The following is a 27,738-nucleotide window of genomic DNA, read 5'->3' as shown; positions in this document are numbered from 1 at the left end:
CAGAGTTTGGAAACAGGAAACCTATTAATTAATAAATTTCTTATTTAAAAAAAACTTATTAAAGTGAGACACGATTCCACTGAAATAAGGGTTATATACAAATGTGACCTGAAAGTGATGTCAGTACCCAAACATGTATGAACATTTCACTGATTTTATTTCAGGGCAATGTTTTCATGGAGTAATCTTGTTAAATAAATAATAAATAAAATAAATTTGCCGAAGCAGATCATCTCCCTCCGTTGTACCATCCCTAGCATCCTGTCACACCAACCCTCTGCATGCTCTCCTTCACTGCATCCATGAACCTCCTCTGAGGCCTTTCCCTTTTCTTCCTGCCCAGCAGCAGCTCCATGTTCAGCATATAATAGCATTTAATTTAGTTTATCTTGGTCACTCCCATTGAAAATCTTCACCTTTGCCACATCCAGCTCAGTTTCATGTCTTTTTTGTCTCTGTCACCATCTCCAAATCATGCATCATAGCAGGTTTCACTGACATCTTGTAAACCTTCCCTTTCACTCTTGCTCCTTCTGTCACAAATCATCCCTGACACTCATCTCCACCCACCCCACCCTGCCTGCACTCCCTTCTTCTCTCTTGTGCACTGTCCTTTGCCTTGGATGGTTGACCCCAGCTATTTAAACTCACTCTAGCTTCACTATCTCTGCTCCTCGCAGTTTCACTGTTACACCTGTCCTCTTATTCACTGACTTTCATTGTCCTTTCCTCCAGATTATATGGTCACCTCTCCGTACTCTCTTCCACCTGCTCCGTACTCTCACCATAGATCACTATCACAATATCATCTGTGGAATACATGCAGTATTACTGAATTACCCAATAAGGTATGACACTATATCTGTAAATATAACGAATAACATTCATATGAGACATTTTTCTCCCTAATGAATAGCTGCTTCAGCTTCTGATACTACTTCTTTAAAGTTGTTTACCGTTACAAGTTAAATGAAAGACTTGTTCTTGTAGCTGGGGTTTGTAGTGTTGTGGCTTTTGCCACCACGACCACTTTTTGAAATCAAATATTAATCGATTTCTTTGCCTTTTCCTTGACGTCACGATTTCCGTGCGGTCTCCTTTAAGGTTGCCACGGGTTACCGGCTCACATGTCAGAACGAGGAGAATTGACGTCAGTGACGGCTGTTGATTGGTTCTCAGCCGTATCCGGTGGGGCAGCGGTCCAGGGCTCGGGGAAAAAAATCGAAAAGAGGAGGAGGATCTGGTAACGGTGCGCTTTGAGAAATATCTTACATTCCGAGTCTCAGTTTAAAGGCTCGGCAGGATTTTACCGTTTCTTGTGAGTACTCGTGTTGTTTTGGTTCGCGGAACATATGACCTCTGTATAGGTGAAATTTGTTTCCTCCGTCTCTCGTTTGTTTATGCTAGAACTCAAGATGGCGTCATTGGAGGAGCGCTTTGCCTTTGCACGGAGCTAGCGAGCTAGGCATCAAACCTGACATACATAAACTAGGCCGAAGGTAGTTTAGCAAACCTCTGATACCCGTGTTGCTCATTTGAGGGGTTTTCTACTGCTTCTTCATATGTGGGGTTGCTCGTTTTATTAGCATTAATCTGCTCGTTTAAGTTACTTGACTGCAGCCGTCAGCTTTCTCGTGAAGCCTTCCTGACCTAGACAGTGTTACAGACGGGGCATCTGCTTCATATTGACTCTAACGGTGGTAGTATTTCCCCACTTTTTAAACCATTAAATGCGTTATTACAATCCATCATCAACTATGCTCATTTGTCTGCTGTTTAGCAAGGTCATTGTGCATCGCTGTTGTTTTGTTTAATTGCATAGTTAGTTTTAGGTGATGCTGCAGGATAGTAGCTGATTCAAAGAATCAACATTTAAATACAAATGTAACTATTTTAAGACATTTCAAATAAAGTAAGACTTTCTTATTACATAAGACAGGAGAGCTCTCCTAGTAGAGGTTGCCGTAGCTCTTAATTTATACCACCTGGTCCGAAAACAGTATCGTTTACCACATAGTTATTCCTGTGCTGGGTTTAGATTAAAGCAAGCCTGCCAAGTTTCCACTACAAGCGTAGTTAGTTGTGCATAACGGCTGTGCGAGCTTCATCTTTGATAACATGGCTAGTAATCTCCCCTGGGCCTTGTCAGATTAGAAATTATCCGAATCCTATTATACTGATGCACATGCATGATACACTTGCAGGCACAGAATAGATTGTACTCTCACTCCGCAGGACTTGTTTACTCATTTATCCCTCTAAATGGCAGACATGGGTTACATCAGGACTTTAGAGGCCTTCCTGATTTAGACTACATAGCCAGATCAAGCTCAGAGCTGTCTGAAGAAACTTATATCACAGAGGCTGATCAGATGATCTAAGGAGCTGTCAGGCTGTTTTGCTCAGCAGCAGTATTGTGGCGTGAAATGTTGAAACCTCAATCATGTGCGCTTGCTTTTGGCCTGTTTCACATTTCACCATTCGTCTAAATTTAGGCCTTCTCTATGATAATGTTTCAGCCTTAGCCAGCTGCTCTCTCATTGATAGAGGGCTTAATTCAGTCTGGGGGAAAAAAAACTTAAACTGTTTTGTGTAAATAAAACCAAGAAAAACGGTGTGCTTGTTTTAGTTTTGTTGTGTGTTGCCTGTGTGTGATCACATCATATGACCAGTTTTCACTCCAGACAATTAGGAGCACTCGGGCTCCATAGTGACAAAAACAACATGCTGTGCTTTCTCACTCCGGCTCCATTTTTCTCACATTCTCACATTTTTCTGTCTGTCCAGTTCACATTGAGACACTCGGGCTCTTTTACCCCGTGTCACTCTCTGTCCTCAGTGTTGTGCGCTGATTATCTGACATCATGCTTCTTTTCCTTTCCTCTCAGCTCAAAGGTTAGAGGTCACAGAGCAGGGTTGCAGCTGTCGTCATGGCATCTGGAAGTACGAGCAGCGAGGAGGAGCGGAGCCTGAGGGAGTGTGAGCAGTACGTGCAGAAACACAACATTCAACAGCTGCTGAAGGACTGCATTGTCCAGCTGTGCACCTCCAGGCCAGATAGGCCCATGGCTTTCCTCAGGGAGTACTTCGAGAGGCTGGAGAAGGTTTGTGTACTAATGTATGTTTGTGTCTTGGACAAATGCAAGCCATTTGTCAGTGAAGGGTGGGCATCTTACACCCTTGTATTGGACTGTACTACTGCCAGTTACTGTAACCTACCTTCTGATTTGTGTCACTTACAGTGACGCCAAAATTTATAGCACTTTAAAGCAGAATGATTAGCTATTGGTCCAGCAGGCTGACAGCACCTAACCTCCCACATTGACCTTTTTCTATTTACAGTTGGTTCTTGGTTTTTAATTTGTTCAGCATGCAATGGGGGGAAAACAAACAAGCCCTATATTATACTTTTTCCCCCTTTCTTTTCTTTCTTTCTTTTTTTTCTAAACACATTTTGTGGAAAAAATTCTAGACCCACCAAATGTGCGTGTAGACTTGGAGAATTATTAGTAAAATGTTGTCAGCCAGAGTCAGCAATAGCTCAGTTGAAGGAACAGAGAAAAAGTAAAATAATTAATTAGTAGTTTGGTTACTGTCAGATCTTTTGCAGATTTTTATGTTCCAGAGACAGGAAAATGAAATAATACTTTAGCTACCATCTTTTTTTGCCTTATATTATTATTTTCTTCAAATGTAGTCATGATCATATATAGATGGACAGTTTCACAGTTTTTTTTTCTTCAGGTTTGCAGTTATTTCCATTCACCATTCAGCACATTTGAGGCTTTCGTCCACCTTTTTTAAAAATTTTCTTTCGCTTATCCAATTCACCATGGCAGTGTGGCTGTGGACTGTTTCAGCTGCCACAGGGTGAGAGGCAGGGTGCACCCTGGACAGGTCGCCAGTCTGTCACATGAGGCTTTTGTCAATATTGAATTATAAAAGGTTAAAAAGTAATCGGACGCTTGGCTCCAAAGTGTTTCTTGAGCCGTGCCATTTCATTGTTTTCATTGCTGAAAAGACCTCAAGAGTAGCTCAGAGGTGATTTAGAGATGATTTCTTCTACTTAGAATGAGTTTAATTGTCTTGGCAATATGAAGAGTAACAAAATAACGATAGCAGAAGAAGATAATAATAATGAATCAAAATAAAAACATTAAAAATATCTGGTTTGCCAAATGCAAATAAACTAGTAGATCTAAAAGAGAAACTGTTGATGTAATTTGCATGGGGAAGACGACTCTTTTTAGTTTATTTTTTCAAATAACCCCATGGCTAGTCTAGATTTCTGTCCAGCACATAGAAAAACACATTTCTTTTTCTATGATTAAAATAAGACCAGACAACACAATTTCATAAAATAGTTACAATATTAATTATTTTGCTTTTCTAAACTGTTTTTTTTGTCCTTTTTTGTGTTTCTAGACACTAGGCGCCTCAGTTTGGGGCAATACAAATACTTAGTTATTGTTATAAAAAGAATGTGGTTTAATGAATTCCTTCTGAAGAGTCTCAGCAGCATGCATGGTGCAAACAGGAAACATACTTCCTATTGAAATGCATATGTTTCAAAGTTGTACTGCCTGTAACAAAAAACATGAAAAATCTTGTTGCGTACACGTAAACAACTGGATTATGGGCTGCACCAGAACCTCTCAGACTTTATTAAAATTTTCAGACCCCCTGAAATCATCAAAACATAAAGGCTACAGTCCAGCTTACAAAAACAAAAGGGAGAGAGTGGAACTCATAGATTTCACAATGTTATATGGAGTGATGAAGCAAAAATCGACCTCAGAACGATGGAAAGGGGAAAGTGTGGCTTGTGCACATGTGACTGCCAGTGGAACTGGGACAATAAAACGTATTGATCATTTCACTGCTCATAGAAACAACAGGATGAGTGTAGGGGTACACAGTGGCTTTTTGTGTGCTCAGATTCAACCAAATGCAACAAACTGATTTCACCTCATGTGAACTGCAGTCCAAATAAGTTGCATATAAATCAAAAGTGTAGTGTCTGCAATAGAGGAACACACCCATCTGCTGCATGCTGGAGGAAAACATTACATTACATTTCTATCATACAATTAGTAGTGACTGTATAAATCTTGTTTCCCTCATTGACTCAGTCCTGTCCTTCCTATTTAGGAGGAGGCCAAGCAGATTCAGAACCAGCAGAAGGCCAGCAGTTCCCGTTCAGACTCTCGTGATGAAGAGGTGTCTCCGCCCATGAACCCCGTGGTAAAGGGCCGCCGGCGGAGAGGCGCCTTCAGCGCAGAGGTTTACACAGAGGAGGATGCCGCCTCATATGTCAGAAAGGTAAATGCATACAGCAGATACGACGCTACAGCACATATGATTTATATTTGTGTCAGCATCCTGACATCTGCTTTCTTTTGGATTCCTAAGGTCATTCCAAAAGACTACAAAACAATGGCTGCCTTGGCCAAAGCTATTGAAAAGAATGTTCTCTTCTCACACCTGGATGACAATGAGCGGAGGTACCATACTTAATATTTTTTATAATTTTAAAAAAGTATATTCGTGGGGATGGTTTGGATGACTGGCTAACCTCTGTTTCTTTTCTTTAGTGACATATTTGATGCAATGTTTCCAGTCACCTACATTGCTGGGGAAACGGTTATTCTGCAGGGTATGATTACAGCTTGTCAGCATTGATCATAAAAAAGCATTAACCAAAATCATAGCACGGCTTTCTGTCATGCTAACTGACTCGGCTTTATGCTCTCAGGTGACGAAGGTGACAATTTCTACGTCATCGACCAAGGAGAGATGGATGTGAGTGTTTGGATTGTTAAGTAGCTCTGTTAAATGACTCATTTAAAATCACATTTAACATTTGCAAGTATTTACTTTGGTTTGTCCCTTTTCCAATCCGGTAGGTGTATGTGAACAATGAATGGGTGACCAGCATAGGGGAAGGTGGCAGCTTTGGAGAGCTGGCACTGATCTACGGCACCCCAAGAGCGGCTACTGTCAGAGCCAAGACCAACGTTAAACTGTGGGGCATCGACAGAGACAGCTACAGGAGAATACTTATGGTGAGGAGATGTGCGGCTGCGTCATTCATGGAGACCAGCGTTTCTAAAGCTTGAAGTTGAAATGTTTTTGATCTATTCTTGTACGTTAGGTTCTCTGTTTGCTCTTTTTTTCTTTTGCTGTTGTATTGAACTAATTTCCTCTTATAGGTGTGCCATCGTTCTCATGTTCACACTTCTAATCCACCAGCATATTCTCGACCCTATGTTTGTTTTTTTTCTTTTTAAGCATTTACACTTTTAAAAAATGTCCTTCTCTTTTAGGGAAGCACTTTGAGAAAGAGGAAGATGTATGAGGAATTCCTCAGAAAAGTCTCCATTTTAGGTGGGTTATTTGTTTTTAAATTAACCTTTTACCAGAAATTAAAGCAGAGGAAGAGAAGCACATTACCTGTGTCTGTTGCTGAGATTAAAATAACCTGAAAAGTACTTTAAAAATATCTAACTTTTAAAAGAAAAACGGTAACAGTTTCAGGCCTTCAAAAGATTTTTTTTTTTGGTTTGTTTTTTATTCTGTCATCATTATCTGTCATTATTAAACTTTGCTCTGCTTTCCTTCCTCAGAGTCGCTTGACAAATGGGAGCGTCTGACAGTCGCCGATGCCTTGGAGCCTGTCCAGTTTGAGGATGGACAAAAGATTGTTGTGCAAGGAGAGCCTGGAGATGAGTTCTTCATAATCTTAGAGGTATCCACTTGATTCATTCGTCTCCTTTTACACACATTAAAGGTCCCGCGTTGTACTGCTTTATGACATATTAGTATTAGTCTCACTTGTCTCCAGAATATTTCAAGTTTCAAAGTGTTATTTTGTTTTTTGAGCCACACGTTTGTATATCTGTGGTTTGGCGCTCATTCAGCTCAGTGAGGTCAGAGTGCACGGCTGCTGACACTCATGCATGAGACGCTCTGTGGCTTCTTTTCTTGTGTGTGGATATTTCACTTTTGAATAGAGCTAAATTCTCAGCACAGTGTTTGTGAATGCAATGTTTGTTCGACTACCTCACAGCTATAAAAATCTAAATTTCAGCAGTGCAGTGCATTACTATGTTAGCAGTTTTCCCCTTGTAGTTAGTCTTTCAACTCAATATTTTCTGATCACAATGTTTTCTGAAAACAGAAACAGATAAATTTGTACGTGAGTGTGAAGTGCAGGACAGGAGAAGACACACTCAGCTGGATTTCTGTTCAGCATTTGAATGTAACTGAAACACGGAAAATAACATGAGCACGCACTTCTCTACTTCTCTGTTGGTTATGAATCAGCCCTTTTTCTACACTTTGTGGTTGTCTCTCATCGTTATGTTGCCCCCAGTCCTCTGACCTGTGTGCGTACTCAGGATCAGAGTTAATTAGGTCACATGAGCCCTCCCTAGGAAACAACAGGATTTCCTTTTCCTATGGTGACATGATTGGCTAATGTAATTCTCTGAGCTTTCAGTTCTTAAGGTGACAGGAATACATGAAAGTGTTAGTTTGGTTAGTTGTGGGCTGTATTTTCAACACTTTGCTTGGTGTCACGCAGACCTTTTTCATATTTTCTTTATTTTAAGCAACCAGATTCCAGAAATGACCCAAACTAACTTTGGCAAACACTGGGTTCCTGTGCAGCTCTGGTGTTTAACAGCTTTTTGTGCGATACACAATAATTGTGCTCATATCCTAAAGTCACACAAACAAACTTAAGCAGCTTTGTGTTCAGCAGTGTTAAAATTACTGCTTTCTTTTTTCATTCAAGTCTGACGGCTTTAAGAGAGATGGAGGCTTCAGTTCCTCTTCAGAAAGAGCTGTGTGACAGCAGCGTACGCCCAGACAACACTTTAAATATATCCAGCAGTTGAAATCTTTTTTTCTTTTTTCTTTTTTTTGGCCAAAGTATGTCTTGCTGCTGGTAGTGCACACCAGTATGTTTAGCATCAGTGCTAGCAGCATGCCAGCAGGGAGAGGGTGGTGAATCTTTGCTCAGCTTCCTTTGGTTACCTGGTTTCTATATCTTGTAATGCTGGCAGCAAGCAACATTTTACATTTCTGATGGCTACTTTATCAAACATTTGTCAATGACTTGAATGACCTTGTCTGCTCCTGCTTTTCCTGGTTTTCCGCCATATTTACATAAACTAATGAGCCGGACAAAGCTGCAAAATGAGATAAATATGACTAATTTAAAACTGAATCATGCAAAGCTGCTCTATGAATAAATATAAGTGGCTGGAACAATATCTCCCCTTTAGTGCTTACAGTTGTTGACCTCTGTTTTCCACACACTCCCCCTTGTGGTCATGTATGTGATTGACAGATGATCGGTCTCCGTAGTGTCAGAAAGTTAATTCACAGGAAAAAATGGAAACATCCCACATTATGGAATATTTCAGTTCCAGCTTAGTTTTTCTTTATCTGCATTATTCCAACATGGACATCTTTAGTTTTAAGGTTGTTATGAAGTTGTTACAACTTTTTTGTTTTTTCTTTACGGTAGTTTTTATAAAAATGTACCACTGAACAAAATAAGCAGTGTTTTAAACAATTAAAACACTCATTAGTCACAGTCTTAATTCATCAATGTATTAAAAGCACTTTTATTGAAATGCTGTCTTCCGCTCATATGTTAGATCCTGCAGCTTAAGGACCAAACAAGCTGATGTTTGTGTGTTTTCAGGGCTCTGCAGCTGTGTTGCAGCGTCGCTCAGAGAATGAGGAGTTTGTGGAAGTTGGGAGATTAGGACCATCAGACTACTTTGGTAAGAACTAAAGTGTTACACAGGAGTCTTTTATATATATATATGCATGTATGTAAGTATGTGTCATGCCATTAACTCAGTAGTTTTTTATTTTAAGTAACAAAAAAAGATAGGGAGCATTAAAAATGGTGGAAAAACAAGATCTTTGTGACTATGACCAACACTATTTCTGTATACATGTCTCTGTGTGTGACACTGAAGGGTGGTTTCATGTATTTTGAATTTTAAGTCTGTGACATTTGTTTTTTTTTTTTTCCCCCAGGTGAGATTGCTCTGCTGATGAACCGCCCCGCGCCGCCACCGTGGTTGCCCGCGGCCCCTGAAGTGCGTCAAGCTCGATCGGCCTCGCTTCGAGCGCGTCCTGGGTCCCTGCTCAGACATCCTCAAACGCAACATCCAACAGTACAACAGCTTTGTGTCGCTGTCTGTCTGAGGGAGCGTTTCTCCTCTCACTCACTTCTCCGCCCCCCGCCGCACCCTCTCCACCTCTTCTTCTCTCCTTTCAGACCCAGGGGTCCACCAGTGCTTTTCTTTTTTGGTTTTTTGTTAGGTTTTTTTTTTTTTGCTTTCTGTCACTTTCTTCTGATTTCAGTTCCCCCATTCCCACTCTTAATTTCACACACAGATCATTTTATTGTTCCCACCAGTCACGCTGCTGTGACTTTTTTTTTTAGCCATTCACCAGCGCTTGTACCAGCTGCTGTACGCTACCTTGTAGGCACAGTTACACCACATGTTACTTATGTTATATATGTATTTGCTGATTAAGCTTCATTTTTTTTCGATACGAAGCGGCAGATCTGAAAGGTTCTCAGACTGATGAGACAGACAATCAGACTTTACATTGCGCTTTCAGTAAAATTATTATTTTTTGTTACAGACTGAAGTGAAGAAAAGTTTCCTTTGTTGTTGGTTTTTTCTTTTTCTTTTTTGGACATCAATTAGCTTGACTACACACACAGAGTAGAGCAGAACCGAGAAACTGTAGAGGGCGTGAAGATCTAATGCTCGACTTTGGTTACCGTTTGATTGGTACGACGAGAAAACAATGTCTCTTTTAGTTCGAGAGAGCTTGTACAACAAATATTTTTTATTGTGCAGCTACCAGGCTAGTGCCAAATGTTGATTACTGTCATTCAATGCAAAGATGCATAGCCGTGGGAATGCAATGCGTGCTCTGTTCCAGACAGGAAGTAGTTATCACCCTGTAGTCATCTTAATCGATAGGACGACCATACAAGAACTGCCTTGACTACTCTGAGGAAAATAAATAAATAAATTAAAAGAAAGGAAGACAAAAAAAAAAAAGAGTATTAAGTGTATTTCAGTATTCAGTTTCTTTAGTATATACCAAATAACTTGGTCACTCTTCTGCTATGGTTTGTAATCAAAATGTTATAGTATAGTTAAAATGATCCTAGTTATATTATTATCATTGACTAAATGATAACTTATGGTTTGGAGTGATGGTGATTGTTTAAAAAAAAAATATGTTGAACTTTGTCTTTTTGTAAACACTTATTTTTCCATAAATTCTATTTTAGGTGTCCAGTGCCACAAAGTAAAAATAAATGCTTCTTCTTGTCAACTGATGAAACAGTATGTAATTGTATTGTGTAAAATGTCATGGGTAAAAACTTTTTAAAATAGATCAAAGGGATAATTAAAGGTTTATCGAAGCGGGGAATACAAAGCGGTTTTAAAGGATTTTTCGGGACATCTGAAGTATTTCTGTTTCACAGCTCGGCACAGGCGAGTTGACAGGCAGAGCGAGCGGATATTTATTTAAAACTAGTGTCATTGCTTATTGCCTATTTGAAAAGATGGCTGTCTTTTCATCAGAGTAGCTTGTGACCTGTTCTCTATGCTTACCTGGCATGATGTTTTAGGCATCCAGTGATCTGGTATGAATGGAAGTCTGTATTTAAAAAAAGAAAAAGAAAGGAAAAAAAAGTCCTGCAGCTTCCTGCAGATGCAGGAACCCTGTTGAATATTTGGTTTGTTACTCCTTAGCTGAACTGCTTCACAACTATTTAGATGCCATAATAAAATGAAATATTTCTTTTTAAAAAAAAAAACAAACGGACAAAAAAAAAAAACTTTACCAAATCACATGATGTTGACTTCTGGATTCTACGCTTAACTCTACATTCCTGCATCACTGTCTGTTAACAGAGATGACCTGTAATCATGTTTCTTTTGGTTCTCATTCAGAGCGTTTGTACTCGCTTACAGCTGAGATGTGTGTTTGATTTTATGTGCCGAGTGCAGGGTAGTCAGGTTGGTGAGAAGACCTCATGGATGTGAGTGTATGTTTCTTCACGCTTAAATCTGATCATCATGCCCCTAACCCTCAGGTTAAACCTTGCGGATGTGGCTTACCTGTGGATTTGTGTCCACTGACAACACATCCGGGAAATGGCTCCGTTAGGGGTGAGGGTTTCACCTTTCTGTCAGAATATTGTTTTCGTGTAAATAGCTGCATCATTGGTTTGAGTCCAAAACGTTTTTAGCCACACTGCAGTCGTCCCAGTTTGCCTTAGCTTACCTAACCTGGGCTTACAGTAGAAGTCAGTCACTCCTGCTAGCCCGACCTTCAGTGAGTTTGTTAGGCCTGCAGCACAGAGAGCTGCAGACCATAAGAGGACCATTCTTTTTCTATTCTGTCCTGTATTTAGTTTGACCTCCTGTATGTGCAAAGATGTTTATCCTTTTGGTATAGATTGTTCCAGATGGCAGTTTAAGCAATAAAATAGTAAAAAAGAAACTCTGCTTTGTCTCAGACTTCTTCCTTTGCAGACTTGCAATACTGTGCAGGGTTCTTCATTAGACATTGGCTGCTTGATCACTCATTTCCAGTCCAGTCCTCGTACCTGACTATTTTCAGAAGAGTGATTTTGTTTAAGCCACTTAACATGGACCTGTGAATCATTGAAACTCAAAGGATTGGCCAGTGTCGTGTCTACACAACATAACAGATAACTTTTAAAATCTTGTAGATTCTGGGCATTTTGTTACGAGCAGCCTGTTTTTAGGGGGGTTTGTTTGTTTTTAATCTGTTCTCATTTTAGTTCACTGAATGAAAAATGTCCAAGATAAAACACAGTTTGACAGGTGTACAAAAGTATTTTTGCACCAACAAGCTGAGCTTTTACCCAGAAACTTGCTATAACTCGACAAATGGAGGACAGAAGAAGGCATTGCTGACTCAAAAGGCAGATGAACAGTATCTGAACGTCACGTGTCCTAATAAGAAATAGGAAGAAAAATGTGTATCTCATACTGTTCACTGAAGCCTCATCAGAAATGGTCTCAGTGGAAGTGTGGCTGTCAAGAAGGTGTTCTTAAGAAAGAGAGAAAAAACTGAGGCCTGCCAAACTACACAAGTACTGCACTAAAATCAGTGGCAACAGGTCTGATGGAGTGATGAATCCAGCTTTAAAATTCTGGTTCAAATTGTCTTGAAGGTGTTTAAAGTAGGTCGGGAGAGCGGTACTACAGTGAGTGTCTACAGCCATCGCAGTGGAGGCTCTGTCATGGTTTGTGGCTGCATTTTCAGCCAGTGGTGTTGGAGATCCTGTCAAAACTGATGGAATTATGACCTTAGAAAAGTACTGTCAGATTTTGATCCAAAATTCAATATCACCTGGAAAGAATCTGATAGCCAGTGGTTTAATTCTTAAACATACGATGCTGGGAAAACGTACCAAACACAGTGCAACACTATCAGTCATGGACCGGCCTCCTTGAAGCCTGGATTGCAACATTATTGAAGCAGTGTGGGATCATGTTGACACAGAGAACAGAACAAAAGGCAGCCAAAGAAGAGCTTTGAATGTCCTTCAAGAAGCCTGGAGAACTACTGCTGAAGACTATTTAAAGAAAGCTGCCTAAGAGATTCAGGCTATGCTGAAGAATTAAGGTGGTTACAACAAATATTGACTTTCAAGCTTAATAAAATTGTACAAACTTTTGCTTTATATACTGTATGTACATGTATTTTTGCATATTTCACTAAATCACTACACCTATTTTTCATTTTCCTAGTGAAACATAGTAATGACTGGTGTTTTGAGACTTTTACACAGTACAATGTATAATTGTAGTGTAATAGCTTTAGGTGCTTTAATAATTACTTGGATAGTTTAAGACATTAGAATATACTAATTAACTGTGACAAATAACTGTGAAATACATGTTTTCCTCAGGAAGATTCCCTGCATCACAATGTCATCATTACAAGACTGTTTTAAGAATTTCATTATTAAATTGGAGCCAACGGTGGACAGATCTGTTTCTGTTTTTGTGACTTTTTTGTCTGGGTCTGCATGCACTTCTTTGTTTGTATTATTGTTTTTCCCAGCGTCCAAACGTCATTCTTCATATTTCATAAAATACCCAACCAGCAGTTCAACACCTCGAAATATCTAATTGTAAAGTTTAAAAAAAAAAGGTTAAAAAAAGCACCTGCCAGCCATGTCCTTGTATTTTCAAAAAGATGCAATATCAAATTTGCACACTAGGTGGAGGTATTGCACAGAAAAATAAATAACATTGATTTGCTCAACAAGCAAAAGCCTCAATTAAACAATTTAAACAACAGATACAATTCTTCATTCCTCATTTGAGAATTTTATCCAGTTTATAATAAATTTGTTTTTTCCTGAAGCTTTTTAAAACTCCGTCTTTAGCAGATATTCAACTGAGCCCATTTAAAGTTAGATTGTTGTATTTGGCACTATGACCCAACATTTATATTACTCCAGACTTTAACTACTGCTTATTTGGAAATCCTCTCTGTGCTTTCCTTTGGTAAACCTTTTATTTTAGACATTCATTCACTGAAAGCTTTTAGAGAAGGTGTATTGTATAAATGCTTTGGTATGAAGGGATTTACCTGTGCTCCAGGGCCTGTTTTAAGTAAAGGATCCTTATCAGCCACTCTGTCTGCTTTGTCAAGCTCAAGTCTGACTCCACTTGGCTCTAAAGTCTCTTAAAAATAGCTGTGGTTATTTATCTTACTCTACATCACAGAGCAACACAGACTTATCAGGTTAGTTGGAGGAGAACAAAGGGAATGAACGGGTCAAAGCTCTGACATGTTCAGACGAAAACCTCACACTCACAAATTTATACCAGGAATAAGTCCGCTTGGGTGAGAGTTATTAGTGTGGTGCAATGAAATGTATATTTGCTAATTGCTTTGGGTTTGCTGTTTCTGTGTCCTTGCCTGGCGGAGCTGACGGTGACGTTGTGAAGCTGTTTAAACACTCTGATGAGACGGAGGATTACAAGTCTGGAAAACAGGGTGGAGTAAACTAAGTGGCTGTTTAATAGGTAGCACTTTTCTCACAAACATATGTCTGAGCGCGCACACACACAGTCTGCCGCTCTAAGGTGATAACTTCTCCTCAGAACTCGCAGAGTCATCACATAAAGACTTTATTTTCTGATTATATGTCACGGACACGCAGAGCTTTCTTTCCACAGCCACAGTGTAAACCAACAATCATTTAAAAAAACAGCTGATCCAGTGCATCGCAGCTCTGCCTCATAAATACTAACGCCAATGGTGGCTCTACGTATCAGATGCTGTTAGTTTCCACTCACAAAGCTTCATTTTATTTCATTAAAAAAAAAAGAAAAGAAAAACAGGGTCTTTATTTAAACATGTGAAGGTGTCAGAGATTCCTTCCTTCTGTGATGAAGACTCATGGCTTTTTCCTAAAAATATATTGAGTCTTATTTTTACGAGTCTCTTCCCGAGCAGCCAGAAGCCGAGCGCATCCTCTGTTACCTTTGCATCGTCCCGTCTGTGGCAGCCTTGGGAGTCACTGTGGATTTAACAAAGTCCTTAGTGATCACTTCGTCTTTGCCCAGCCTCCGGACACACCGGTGGACCACTCGGAGAACCTTCTGCAACCTGCGGTCCAGGGCCAACAGGTGGGGCTCCGTCAGGATGGGCCTTAAAGAGTCTTCCTGCAGGGACTCCCTCATCACATCGCTGAGCCTGAACTCTGATTGGGCCAGGAGCTGCAGCCTCAGCAGTGTGGATTGCTTTATCCTGGGGGTAAGAGGACAGGGCAGAGCACACGATCAACAGGAGAAGAGAACTTAGTTTCCTTAATTCTTTCACGGATTTCATTAAAAAAAAAAGAAAAGATATCTGTGGATTATTTGGGTAAAATGTACTAATGCACTTACGCCCTTATGTACACAACTTCCATAGACTGAGTCATACTCACATGCAGCACTGGGACAGTGGAGACAGGATGGACAGCTCATCTTTAGCGTGCTTCCCAAACCTGGTGCATAAACAACACACACGTTAAACCCCCACAGCGAACAAAAGCAGCATCATTTAGTGCTCAGCAGCGGTTCTGTCTCACCCTCTGGCATTGTCCAAGTGAAGAAGGAAGCCTTCATCCCCAAACTTGGTAAAAATCTCATAGTGGTGTCTGTCCATGTTCCCTGTAACGAAGGCGTGACTTTAGCGAGGGGAGCAAACCTCTACACATGTAGCCAGATTGTCGCAATATAAAATATCTGATGCTACATGAACAGTTTATAATGCAGAGGTAATGAAATACCTATGAGAAAGTCGAAGATGGACATGTCTATGATGTTTAGGAGCCTGTTTCCTGAGTTATAGGGGTACTGCTGCTTTATTGTGTCGCAGTAGAAAGGATTCACTTCCCACCTTTTGAAAGAAGCATAAACGAGAGGAAATTAAAAGGAACTGATGGAGAATATTCTTTGGAAAATGAAGCAATTAAAATAAATTAGCCACAACTTTTTATTGCTCACTTTGAATGTGATGCTCCAGCAAAACAAAGGGGTTGATGTTTAACACTGTGTTACCTCCCTCATTTCTGCAAGCATTCAGAACTGAGTAGACAGACTGCTGTATTTTATTTTATTTTATTTACGTCTTAACAGTTTAGTTCTTGCTTTGCCACATTTTTAATTTCATAAGGCCCTCAAATGTAATTAACTGGTAATAACTCTACAGACCTGTGGTAATTGCAAAATCCTGTTAGTCTTGCTAAAATAAGCAAGATCTTCCCTTTAAAAGACATCATCTGGATGTATGATGCTCTAAAATGCATTATACAGTACAATGTTAATATGTTATTGCAATGATGTAACCTGATAACAGGGTCTTCTAAAAAGTCAGGAGGCCTCTAAACTCCATTATTTATTTTGTGTGACAAAGTCACTGAGGTTTTTTTTAATGATATAAAACAGGAAGTGGTTTTCATTTGACTGGTGCAATCTGACTTTGGAGGCCTTAAAAATAGTGGATGCTATAGTAAATAAAAGAGTCTTTGAAATCATGCACTCTGATTTATGGAAAATGACACTCATGTTTTAGTAGCAAGAAATATCCATTAAATTAATTGTATATACACAGTAGAGATATTGTTATCTTATTATTATTATATTTTCCTGAATTCCACCGCCACTACTTATTCCTGTTTAAAGTGAACAAAACTAAAATATTCTATATCAGAATTAAAAACTTAAATGAGAAGTTTTATAAAGAATTGTGATCTGAATCACAAAACAGTAACCACAGCAGCAATTAGTAGCAAAATACAGAAAATTATTATTGGTCCAGTATTCAAAAACCGGCAGGATGTGTTGGACACCACTTTCTTGGAATGACTTGAGCACATCCTCACCTGCAGGATGGAGTCTTAATTTTGTCCTCAGTGAGCTTCCACAGATTCTCGACTGCATTAAGATAAGGACTCTGAGACAGGCGTCGCATTATTTTAAGGTTATCAAGTTGAAGGGGGCGGTTTTAGCTGCTTTGCAGTGTGACAGAGTACATCATCTTCCATAAAAATTGCTGACTGATTGGAATCTAGGCAGGACAGGAAGAGTGTTTAGGTTAAGGAGCTTCTGATAAATGTGGAATTTATTGTTTCCTGTCTGGATAAACTAAATGAAACTTACTCTCATAACTAAAGTGATATTTGGACCGGTTCTCTGTTGTCTACATGGCAAGATTTGGCCTAACCTTTTAAGTTGATGACAGGCTTGGTCACTGGAAAACAGACTTTAAGTCTAAAATCTTGCAGGCAACAGTGGACTGTGTGCCAAGAATGAACTTGAATGCGCTGTTTACCAGGGAATTTACAAGTATTCTGCATAATAACTGGTGTCAGTAAAGCTGAAATCATTTAAGAATTTGGCTCGTGCATCAACCAGCTTGTCTCGCAACTGCTGAAAAATTCATCCCTTCAGCCTCAAGCTGAACAACTGCCATCAACAACCGCCAGCTCACCATTTTGCAGAATGCTTGCTGGCAGTTAAACAGTTTTGTGCTGCATTAAAAAAAAAAAAGCTCTTACTCCTCCCGTCCGGTGAAGGTGTAGGAACGCATCCATGGGCTGGGGATGGAGATGCGGGGAGCAATGCTGAGGCCCGGCAGGTAGGCGGACAGGGAGCCCTCCAGCAGGTCGGGGCTCCCGCACGCTGCATATTCTGTCTTGCACATATACAGGCACTTGGCAAAGAAACAGGTGTTGTTTGCTGTTTGGGAAGCAGAACAAAAACGGAAGAATGCAAAATGAGTTTTTCTGTTCACTTCCGATTACATGCTTTCTGATCAGCTCTGCCTTTCCCTCTAGCTGGATGCCATATCAACAGCAAGGAAAAAACAAAAACATCAAACTGAGTAAAAATAACTCGCGGATCAGCTTAGCTTCACACAGACATGCTTGTTTGCAAAGATATGCAAAGGGCAGAGATAAACAAGTTGCCGATCAGATGCACAGCTACTGAGAAACACTATTCATGTGTCAATCAAGTATTTGAACTATTGTAAAGGAGTTTATATTTAACATACAGGCGTAAGTGTTGATTCTAATCTAAAGGTATTACTCTGAGGAACTGATGTTTTTTTTACCAGGGGAGGTGAAGAACACAGCTCGTAGGTCTTCATTTTGGGTTACTTTTAGGACTTCACTTGTGATGTTCACCAGCCTGCCAACCACTGGAGGAACTCTCCGGAAGTCTAGGATCCTAGAAAATATATTGATGTGATTCAGAGGAAAACCCTTTACTCGTGTAGGGAGACAGCTCGTGTTGGCATAACTATTAATGCAGTTTAAACCTTCCAAAGGTGATGGTAGTCTTATCTGTCTGTAAATGCTCATCTCACAGGAGCCCACGTTCCACTTTCACTGATTTTACTGATTCTTATCAGTGAATGAGTCCGCTTGACAGCCGCCGTGCTGTGTAATCCAGCTGGCTGCGTTCATATAAACTATCGAGAGCTTGTACCTCCCCAGAGGCAGAGTTTTAGTCATGTCTCGCAAACAGTAATCAAACAACAATCAGCGTGTCATGCCGAATTGCTGTTTCTAAAATGGTTGGCATTCCCCAGCCCCTGATTGCGAGTGATAATGATGAGGGCTTCTGGCAAGTGAGACACAACAAAGAGAGAGAGGCAACACACTGCCACAGATTACACACATAGCCAATTAAAATTTAAAAAAAGAAAACAGGAACAGGAATTGTACAACATTCTCACTTTTTAAAGAATAACAGATAAAGTATGAGCAGATAAGGAGAAGAGGCACTGTTTGAGAGTAATTACAGTAATTGTTCGAGCTGTTGACGTGGTGCTGGAGTTGTTTTCTGTCTGTGACTTAACACTGTGTGTGTGTGGGCCTGTTAATGATACCGTCTAGTTCAGATGAGTGAATCACCTCGCCTCAGCTAATGTGTAATTGCATAAAGATAAGTGTGTCCTCATCTGTGTCCAAACACTGTGGTTTGAACTGATCAGCAAGTTGGGAAATCTGAGGGTGTGCCAAAATGTTGCAATCTTTTTCGAGGCTCCATGATACATTCGTTCGCAGAGGGGGACCTGTTTTTTTAGACTTAATTGTTGGAGACGGTTTGGGATTTTAAGGATGTTTTTGAATCTCGCTATTGCAAGAATGCTGCCACATCGTCTCTGAGGATTCTTTAATTTCATCACTTCCTCTCTAAGACATAATGGATGGATCCATAAATCTAAAAATGGATTATCATTATAGGGTCTTTACCTTACAAAATCGTAAGTGCCTTTAGATGACCGTTGTAGTGATTTGGCACTATAGGAAAAAACTGAATTAAATTGGATTCATTTTTGGTTAATTTTAGGATTTTTGTTTTATAAATTTTAGAAAGAGTTTCACAATGTTTAGACCCGATCCTAACATCGGGATGTAAAATTCAGCATGGAAACATCTAAAAAAAGAATTTGGTGAAAGGTCACTTGGGGCAAGTTCTTATATAACATACCCACAAAAAAAGTTTGCCAAGGCTCAGAGTTGAATCATTAGGAGGACGGCTCCTTTCCCTCATACTTTGTTTCATGGTTCTGGGTCTTTGATCCAGGTTTATGAGGTTGTTTCGACTTTCTTATTCTCTGGAGTTATGAGATGGCTATGTTTAGTCAGGAGCTTATGCACTTTGGTTATGTTCTAGTTTTGGTTATTGCTTGCTTTTATGTCTGTTCCCCTTTTCATGTCCAGTTTGTGTTTTGTCTCCCCATTCGGTTTAAACCCTGTCCCAGTAAGCTTACATGTCCTTGTCTGAGTCTCAGTTTGCGTGTCACTTCCTGTTTTATTTTGACAGTCTCTCATTCAAGTGAATTATGTTCAGTTATGCTTCCCCTGTTTCGTTAGTCGCATTTGTTCCAGCTGCATGCCACCTGTTGCCCAGTCTCTCGTCATCCTGTGTCTCCCTCTGTTCCTTGTCGTGTGTGTGTGCCTCTGTTTATTCATTTACAGATTCCAGTTTAGTAATAAAGGTGTTTAAATTCAATTTTCATCTGCATGTCTGCAATTTGGGTCCTCAAAACTGCCAGCAACAAATCGATACATGACACTTTGATGTTAACACAGGCAGTTGTAGTTGCTAGACACATCTGCCAAGTGCTTCTTAGTTTATTCAAGTAACTAAAATGTACCTCTCGACCATGTTTGCAGTACCTTTTGGAGCATTTTTAATGCAATTATTTATTCATTAGCACTAATTAGCAAACATTTGTGTATGTGGATGCAGCTTGCTAGCCTAGCTACCTAGCATTTGGGATAACTAAGGATTCTGTTGCCTCCCTCAAACGTGATTTTTTTCTGGCTTTATAATAACAAAATTGAGACTTTGGAATAGAAGTTAAAAAATGTGATGTCATGCATCCATCTTTTATATACAGTCTATCGTTGAGTGGCCAAATACTGTCATCTAACCATGCGGATTTTAAGCTTGTTTGTTTACTATATTCACATTCTTAGTGTAACCAATCACAAACCAAGGTGGAGCTTACCCCAGCTGTCTTAAGGCAAGAGGTGTCACAGGGCAAGCACAGACACTCACATTTACACCTATGAGCAATTTAGAACCACAAATTAACCTAAACCCACTAACTGCATGTTCTTTGGACTGTGGGAGGAAGCTGAAGTACCCACACAGACATGGTGAGAATGTGGAAAGTCCACACAGAAAAGGCCACGGTCAGATGGTGGATTCAAACCCAGGAACTTCTTGGTGTGAGGCGACAGTGCAAATCATCGCACCACCATGCTGCCTGCTGCGATGACATCAGTCACTGAAGTTATTTAGAGGCACAGAGGTGGCGGAGCCTAGCTGGCATACAGCTAGAGCCAGTCTATTGCAGTGTATTGGCACTGCAATAGACTGGCTATCTGTCCACCGCTGTCACTCACATTCATACCTTCTGGCTATTTAGACTCACTAATTAACCTAACATGCAAGTCTTCTGACTGTGGGAGGAAGCTGGGGCTTGCTTTTGGTCATTTTTATGGGTTATAATGAAATTTGGATCAGATGTTATCGTTCCCCACAAGAAATGAATTGGATAACTGACTAAGAAAAAAAGAAAATTAATCGAAGTGATAAATAAGCTTTTTTCCTCCCATGTGGTCGGATTCGTCCTCCCTCCAAAAACAGTCATAGTACCTTTGTATATACAAGGACATAACTGAGATCAATAAAATAACATGTGTGCAATCAAAACTAAAATTAACCCCAGCAAGCAAAGCAGTCACATAACCACAGTGAGAGGACACTAAAATTACCCAGTCTAACAGCGATGACTGAGAAGATGTGAAAAGAGTGAGGGATAATGAGGCTGCACCTGTCCAGATGAAAAGCAGCAATCTCTGCATTGTGTCTCTGCAGGTCAACGAAATAGAAGACGTCTTCTGGAGTCTCCTCATCCCTCTGCTGCCTGACACACACACACAGACACACACACATGCACGCACACAAAGCGATCAAACTGTCAGTTCCAACACTCTGCAGTATATAATCAAGACATTACAGATGGCCAACTCGAGGCTTTTGACTGACATAAATTCACACAGAACATGACATAGACTGTGCACTGTAATAGCACGTTATGTAACCTAACTCAGCATTTCATGTTTTTGTGTGATTTCATTGATTTCACCAACTGAAAATAACCAACTAGATTTCCTCACCTCATTGGTTTAAACATGGCTTTAGCTAGGTTGCGCATTTTCAGGGCCAGTTTCAGGTGATGTCCGCTGGGCTTCACCACTGCGGGAAGACACACAGAAACATGATGTGTGGTGCGTACGAGCGGAGACCAAGACAGTTTTTTATACCACAACATTTGCCCTACATGACTTCCACTCCACACTTATCTCAATGTTTTTGGCCAGGGAAAAGCAAACAGTGAGCAGCATGCAAACTGACTCATTATTTTAAGATTTTAGATTTGCAAAATGTGAATCATTGTCCAGCCTCGCCCATGTAATAAGGTAATTGGATGCACCCTGTGCTTTCTCTGACTGGCTCCATACTGTGTCACAGCAGTAGTCCAGATCAGCACATACAAGCACCCCCCCTCCCCGCAGTGCTCAGTGAAACTCCAGGTTCTTAATAGTTAACAATCAAGCAAGGTTTACAATTTGAAACCATTTCTGGAAATGACTCAACGCGAATCAAACTGGCACAAACAGCTTCTGTGGCCGATGAATTACGTCGCTCTTTGGTGACTGAAATAATGAGAAGGTTAAATTTAAACTGTGGGGGGGAGCGATTGTTTTGTTGCTTGTTTCTTTTTGGCAGTGAGTGATGTTTGTGTGGTCATGCACTTCACTGCGCAGGGATGCTGACAAAGCACAGACAAGACAGGTCAGACAAGTCAGCGTGGAAGAAGAAGAAACATAGCTGGGAGAAAAATCTAACATATAAAACCAATAATGAGCTATTTGTCCTCCTTAATGTTTGTATTTCTACTTGCGATGCTTTTACAGCACTTACTTGTGTATTCTATCAATTTGTAAGCCTTAATTTTACTTAGTGAACAGCTCAGTAGCATCTATTGTTTGGCATGTCACTAACTTTCAATTATCCATCCGTAGCTTTGGTTTGCGTGCTGCTCAGAAGTAAAGTAGGAGATGGCAGCGTAGGTGGTAAGAAACGTTGGCTTCCCTCGGCGCGTGCAGACATCAAACGCTTAATTAAGAGCTCTGCCTTTGAACGCAGACTAATTCCTGGGTTTTATTTGCCCCCAGAGCAAAGTGTCTTATACAGAAAGACAAATCTGGATTTTGGTGCCAATAGAAAAACCAAAAATCCTCACTATCACAAAGGCAACAGTGTGTTTGTCTCTGATGGTACTGCCAAGCAGAAAAGGCAGAGTGAGAGAGAGGCAGGGAGGAAGGGAAACAAAAAGAGAAACAAAGAGGCTAGTGAGAAATCAGACTCATGCGGTTACTCAAACTGTGCATACAATGCAAGAGTTGCACAACATGAGATATGAGGTAAAGAAAATAAAAGCCCAAAGTCCCCGAATGGATAAAAGGCTCATGAGAGGCGGTGATGACGTGGTCATACCTTGGGTGCAATCACACGCTCCTTTTAGGGCTTTCTCATCTTGAGTGTAATCTGTAAGACAATGAACTTGTTAGGTAATAAATTAGCACACTTAGTGCAGGGAATGTACCTGTCTAATTCCAGAAAAGTAATGGGTGCTAGATTTGCCATCTGCATAAAACACTAGCTGAACAGTCTTTACTGTAAAAAACATTAGAGTCCTTTGGTGTAAAGGAGCTTTACAATACAGTACAATCAGCTGTTTGGTTGGTCTTGTACTGATATTATACCTTTCCTACTGTAGACTTCGTAAAATCCATAAAGAAAGGCATATAATTGTACAAAACAGAAGCCTTTTTCATTGCATATTTATTCAATTACACTGCACTACATGTAAAATTTCACCCAGTTCACAAAATTAGACCCCATGAGGGATATGACAGCACAGCAAAAACACAGAAAGGTGATACTCTTTCCCTGACATCATCGAGCTAGACGCTCCAAATCCCATCTGACGTTCACCTGCACTGATAACTGTCATGCTCTGCATGTCCTTGATAAGTTGAAGGACAGTAGGGTCATCACGGGAGTACAGAGCATAGCGGTTTATTCCCAGGTGGAACTTCAGCCAGCTGGCATCAGGGTCGTAGGTCACCTCATGCTTAGTCACGGTGATGTTAGCCAGAGCCGCTGCCTCACTGTAGAGCTTCATGTGTCTGAGGAAGATGAATAACACACAGGACAGATGTTAGCTGTGGGATACAGGATGCTGTCAACTCCCTATTATCAGAGCCCTAAATAAATGGTTAACATATGTAAACACATCAATTTTCTGTAAAGCCGTTGTTAATCCTATGTTATTTAAAACAACAGAGTAGCTGATTTAAAGAGATGCTTACTCTGAACCGAAGATGACAAGCTTAAGAACTGCTGGTAGGGACTGACAGGCAGGCATCTGAGTGTTATTAATATGTATGAACTAGAATTAAATAGAATATTCACCGTATAAAGCATGCTATTTATTTTGCTTTACCCTGCCTGTAGATGCTGCTTCCTCTGCATGCCACTTTGCAACCCAATCTTCTTTTGAAAAGAGTTGTCCTGACTGCATTAAATAATTATGGTTAGTATTTTATTTTGCAAGGGCCACAGATTTGGAGCTGCATGCTTCGGTGCCAGACTTTCCTGGCATAAAGTCACATTCAACAGGTTTTTTGGAGCTTGTCATACATTAAAGCAAAGGAAAGAAAAACATGTTGTTTAGGGATCTTCACTAAGCGTGTTATACAGTACTTGTTCTATTTACCACTTTACTCTTGCCTCAATTAGTCATTTATAGTCAGCCAAGTTTTATTAGTCTTTTACATATAGGCTTTTTACTGTTTCTAAATTGAGTTTTAACAAATCTAAACTGCCCAGCCTCCTTTCCCCTCCAAGTGGGAATAAGAATAAACTGATACCAAAAGAAATACTGTCTGTGGTAAGAGGGGCACCACATGGCAAGGGCTGACCACAGTGAGTGGGACTGCCATTTCTCCACCCAAACAAACTCCATCACAGACCGGATAACAAAATGAGATAATGGAGCAAAGCGCTAAAAATACAAGTCTGTTTTTCTGTCATTCCTACCACCTCATTCATTTAATCTGAAGTGACACATCAGAGTAATCAGGACGCTGGACAAGTGCAGACCGCAGAGTGTGTATCCAAACACACACTGTGGGAAACCGATAAGTCACGAATGCACGCAACGAATGCACTCTCTGTCAAAAAGTGCAGTAGATGCGATGTTGAGATGCTGTTGCAATATTTTGCAATAACAAGCCTCTGAGCTGCCTTTTTTTTAGTGCACATTTGTAAGGCAGTGCAGTGGGGAGATCCATTGCTCATAATTCTTCTTATTTTCCACTGTGAGAGCCCAATATCTATATCTCTCTGAGGGAGACAGACAGACAGCCTCACAAGCCAAGAAAGCTACAACTCCCAAAGATTGAGATGGGCTCCGGCAGTTTTACAAATCCTTGTTTACCTTAAAGAAACCGTTCCAGATGCTGGCTCTCAGAAGTGACGTGTTTGTCAGGGTTTTCTGCCCCAGCCCACATGACACTGGAGTTTTTATGACGCACAGAATTGTCTACAGATCCGGATGTCTGTCTGTGGGTGTATGCCTGTCACCACGAACAAAGTGCATCCAAGTTCATGGACATGTGTTTGTGTGTGTGCCTCGGGTGGGTTTGGCCCCAGTGTCACTGACCCTGCCTCCTGACCACAGTCAAGCCTCAACACGTGCTACCACAGTGGGAACTCTGAGCCAAAACGAACACGCTATTTAACAATAAAGTGAAGTAACTCCGTCATGTCACGCATTGCAAAATCAGTGGCATTGTTGTCACAACAAACAATATCTTAATTTTAGAATGATGAAACACGACACCAGAAACTGACCTTTCCCAGTGCGACACCTTCCTCCTGTAGTAGTCAATCAGCTGTTCCACCTGCAGCAGTCTCTCTTCTGGCCCCAGCGCCGGAGTCTGGATGTTGTATAGAGGGTGAGAGAAAAGCCTCACCAGCTTTGAGCCTCCGTATGCAGGCTCAGACGTGGTGCCGTCCAGGAGTGGTGCAGAAGTCCAGTTGGAGAGCTGCGGCGTGGCCAGACCCCCCTGGCTTGGGGGAGGGTGAGTTTGTTGGCGCCACATGAGCAGGAGTGTCCCGATGTCAGGCCCTTGCTCCGCAGCTTCGGCAAGAGGATGAAATAGAGGTCGGCGGAGAAGACGGCCGTGAGGGTCACAGCTAGTAAGATGCGATCTCTTCTCATCATTGAAACAGAAAGAGGGGGTGTATAGGGGGGACAAAGAAAGCTGAGCAAAGTCCTGGCTATGTGCTGCTCGGGACTGTGTGAGGCATCACTTGTAGTCTCCCTCCAGTCTCACACACACACACAGTCAGCCAGGCAGAGGCAAGCAGTCACAGGTTGGTCCAAGTCTCTCTCTCTCTCTCTCTTTCTGTTCTCTATCTGTGTTTCAGTCTGTTTCTTCCAGCCTCACTTTTCCTCCTCCTCCTCCTCTCTTGGCAGCTACTGAAGAAAGTGCCGAGCTGAGAGCGAACATGTGCTAGCAGCAGTCAGTGACAGTCTGGCTGCTTCCAGGGACCTGCTGCTCAGAGGAAGAGCGAGAGAGAGCGTGTGCAAGTGCACATATAAGAGAGAGAGAGAGAGAGAGAGTAGAGCGTGTGGGTGTGCATGTGCAGGTATGTACACAAACATCAAATTACAGGTTAGCAGAGGGAGAGAGCGGCGAGTGCAGTGGGGGGTGCAGAAAACACAACTCTCACACAGTCCTGGAGAGCAAAGTCCTCGGAAGCAACACAACGCACTTCTGCTTATCACAACAGATTTGAATAAAACCCCGTCCAGCTGGCGTGGCGGGTCTAATGCAGCGCCAGCGCTTGTGTGCAGGTCCAGGTCCGGTTTTCATTATCGTGTGTTTAAGCTGGCCGCCTTCCTGCGTGATTTCTGACAGGAAGATTTAAATCTGCATGTTTAAAGTGCACAGGTGTAGAAATGAGTTAAGGTGGCGTGACTGTGTTATTTGCCTTGCCATCCTTTCTTTTTCTTTTTTTTTCCCCAAGAGGGGCGTGGAGAAAAGTTTCCCTTCCTTGTGTTATCTTCTTGTCTCCACCCTGCTCCTCCTCATGAAGTCCACTTTCACTTCTTGTCCAGCTCATTAAATCTTCTCATCCCTCTTCATCCTCTGCGCTCCTTGCTCATTTCTTTCTTTCCCCTTTTCTTCTTTTTTTTTGCCTTTATTTTTGCCTCCTTTTATGCTACAGACCTCCAGTCTGTCTCGCTCCAGGCAAAAATTCCCAGCTGCGCTTTCCTTCCTGCTGTAGTTCCCACACACGACTCCTTCACCTCTCTTGCCCTGATCCACACTGATACAAACGTTCATAAAAGGGAGCGCAGGAGGGGAAAAAAGAAGTTGTTGCACAACTTCAAATGAGAAAATAAAGAGAAATCCAATACCTCACCGTGTTAGGACACTTTTCCTTTATTCTTTGCCTTCCTGATTCCTGAGTCACAAAGACTGCTTGTCGCTCACGTCAACCCTAAAAGCCCTAGGCAGCTTTATAGTGAAGCAATGTAAACCTCACAGGGCTTTTCCCAGCCTGCATCTGCACTGTTGTGGTATTTTGGAACATCTGTCGTCTGCTTGGCTGTATGTGTTTGTGTGTGTGTGGAATTCTGGCAAAGTGATGCGTTGATGTCTGGGAGCAGCTCTCCGGGGTGTTTTACCCTCTCAGAAGAGAAAGCAGGGCGAGAGAAGCTGTTGCTGATGTTGGAAATCAGTGACAGGAAGCTTTAACCTGCCAATTAGCCAGACTGTAGAGGAGATTTTGCTTTGCCTCTATGACCACAGTTTCCTTTTTTTTTGTTCTTTTTTACGAGTCAAAAAAAGGGGATGCTCTTGTCTAAAAGCAGACACAATACTATGCAAAAGTCTTGTGCCACCATTTCTGAAACCACTTATTCCTTTATGTTTTGCAAGGAAAAGGAGAAATAGGTGCAACACAAACTTGCATAGAAATACAATATATAAGGGAAAAATGTAGTTTGTACAAGATTTGGTGTGACTACCTTTATCCTTCAACACAGCTTGAAGTCTCTCAGGCAAGCGTTCGTGTATTTTAAATCATCGTTTCTTTTCTTTACTTCACTGGCAATGCGCTTGGCATCATTGTCACTCTGAAAAACGAAGCCATTGCCAGTCAAATGGTAGTTCAAAATGTGATGGTACTTTTCCGATTCTATAATTCCATCAATTTTAACATCTCCACCACTGGCTGAGATAGAGCCCCAAACCACAATGGAGCCTCTGTCTTGTCTTACAGATGGCTGCAGACACTCTGTTCTTGTGTAATTTGGCATCCATCAGCCTTTTCTCCCTGTTTTCCTTCCTTAAAAATGGCTTCTTGACAGCCACCCTTCCACTGAGACCATTTCTGGTGAGTCTTCAATGAACAGTAGATGGATCAACTGAAGGACCAGATGCATCTCTCAGGGCCTGTGTCAGGC

At 41.1% G+C, this 27,738-nt stretch overlaps 2 protein-coding genes across 2 annotated transcripts; one reads left to right on the top strand and one right to left on the bottom strand.

Moving 5' to 3' along the window:
* Positions 1-1,159: 1,159 nt before the first annotated feature.
* prkar1ab (protein kinase, cAMP-dependent, regulatory, type I, alpha (tissue specific extinguisher 1) b) lies at positions 1,160-11,565 on the top strand. Its single transcript, XM_003438740.5, is given in 13 exon segments — positions 1,160-1,318; positions 2,889-3,104; positions 5,152-5,322; positions 5,413-5,504; positions 5,595-5,656; positions 5,756-5,802; positions 5,907-6,065; positions 6,327-6,387; positions 6,627-6,748; positions 8,717-8,798; positions 9,061-9,081; positions 9,084-9,113; positions 9,116-11,565. Coding segments are annotated over 12 exon segments (1,137 nt in total). The 5' UTR covers positions 1,160-1,318; positions 2,889-2,930; the 3' UTR covers positions 9,232-11,565.
* A 2,542-nt stretch (positions 11,566-14,107) lies between these two features.
* On the bottom strand, positions 14,108-25,832 carry fam20a (FAM20A golgi associated secretory pathway pseudokinase). The gene is given in 12 exon segments (XM_019362765.2): positions 14,108-14,862; positions 15,044-15,103; positions 15,188-15,269; positions 15,389-15,498; positions 17,159-17,339; positions 17,716-17,831; positions 20,959-21,051; positions 21,305-21,383; positions 22,689-22,739; positions 23,190-23,383; positions 25,113-25,330; positions 25,333-25,832. Coding segments are annotated over 12 exon segments (1,608 nt in total). The 5' UTR covers positions 25,486-25,832; the 3' UTR covers positions 14,108-14,591.
* Between the last annotated feature and the right edge of the window lie 1,906 nt (positions 25,833-27,738).

The sequence above is a fragment of the Oreochromis niloticus genome, linkage group LG8 (genome assembly GCF_001858045.2).
Source record: "Oreochromis niloticus isolate F11D_XX linkage group LG8, O_niloticus_UMD_NMBU, whole genome shotgun sequence".
NCBI classification, from domain to species: Eukaryota; Metazoa; Chordata; class Actinopteri; order Cichliformes; family Cichlidae; genus Oreochromis; species Oreochromis niloticus.
Note: the sequence above shows the minus strand (reverse complement) of the source record. Positions and strands in the feature narration are given on the sequence as shown.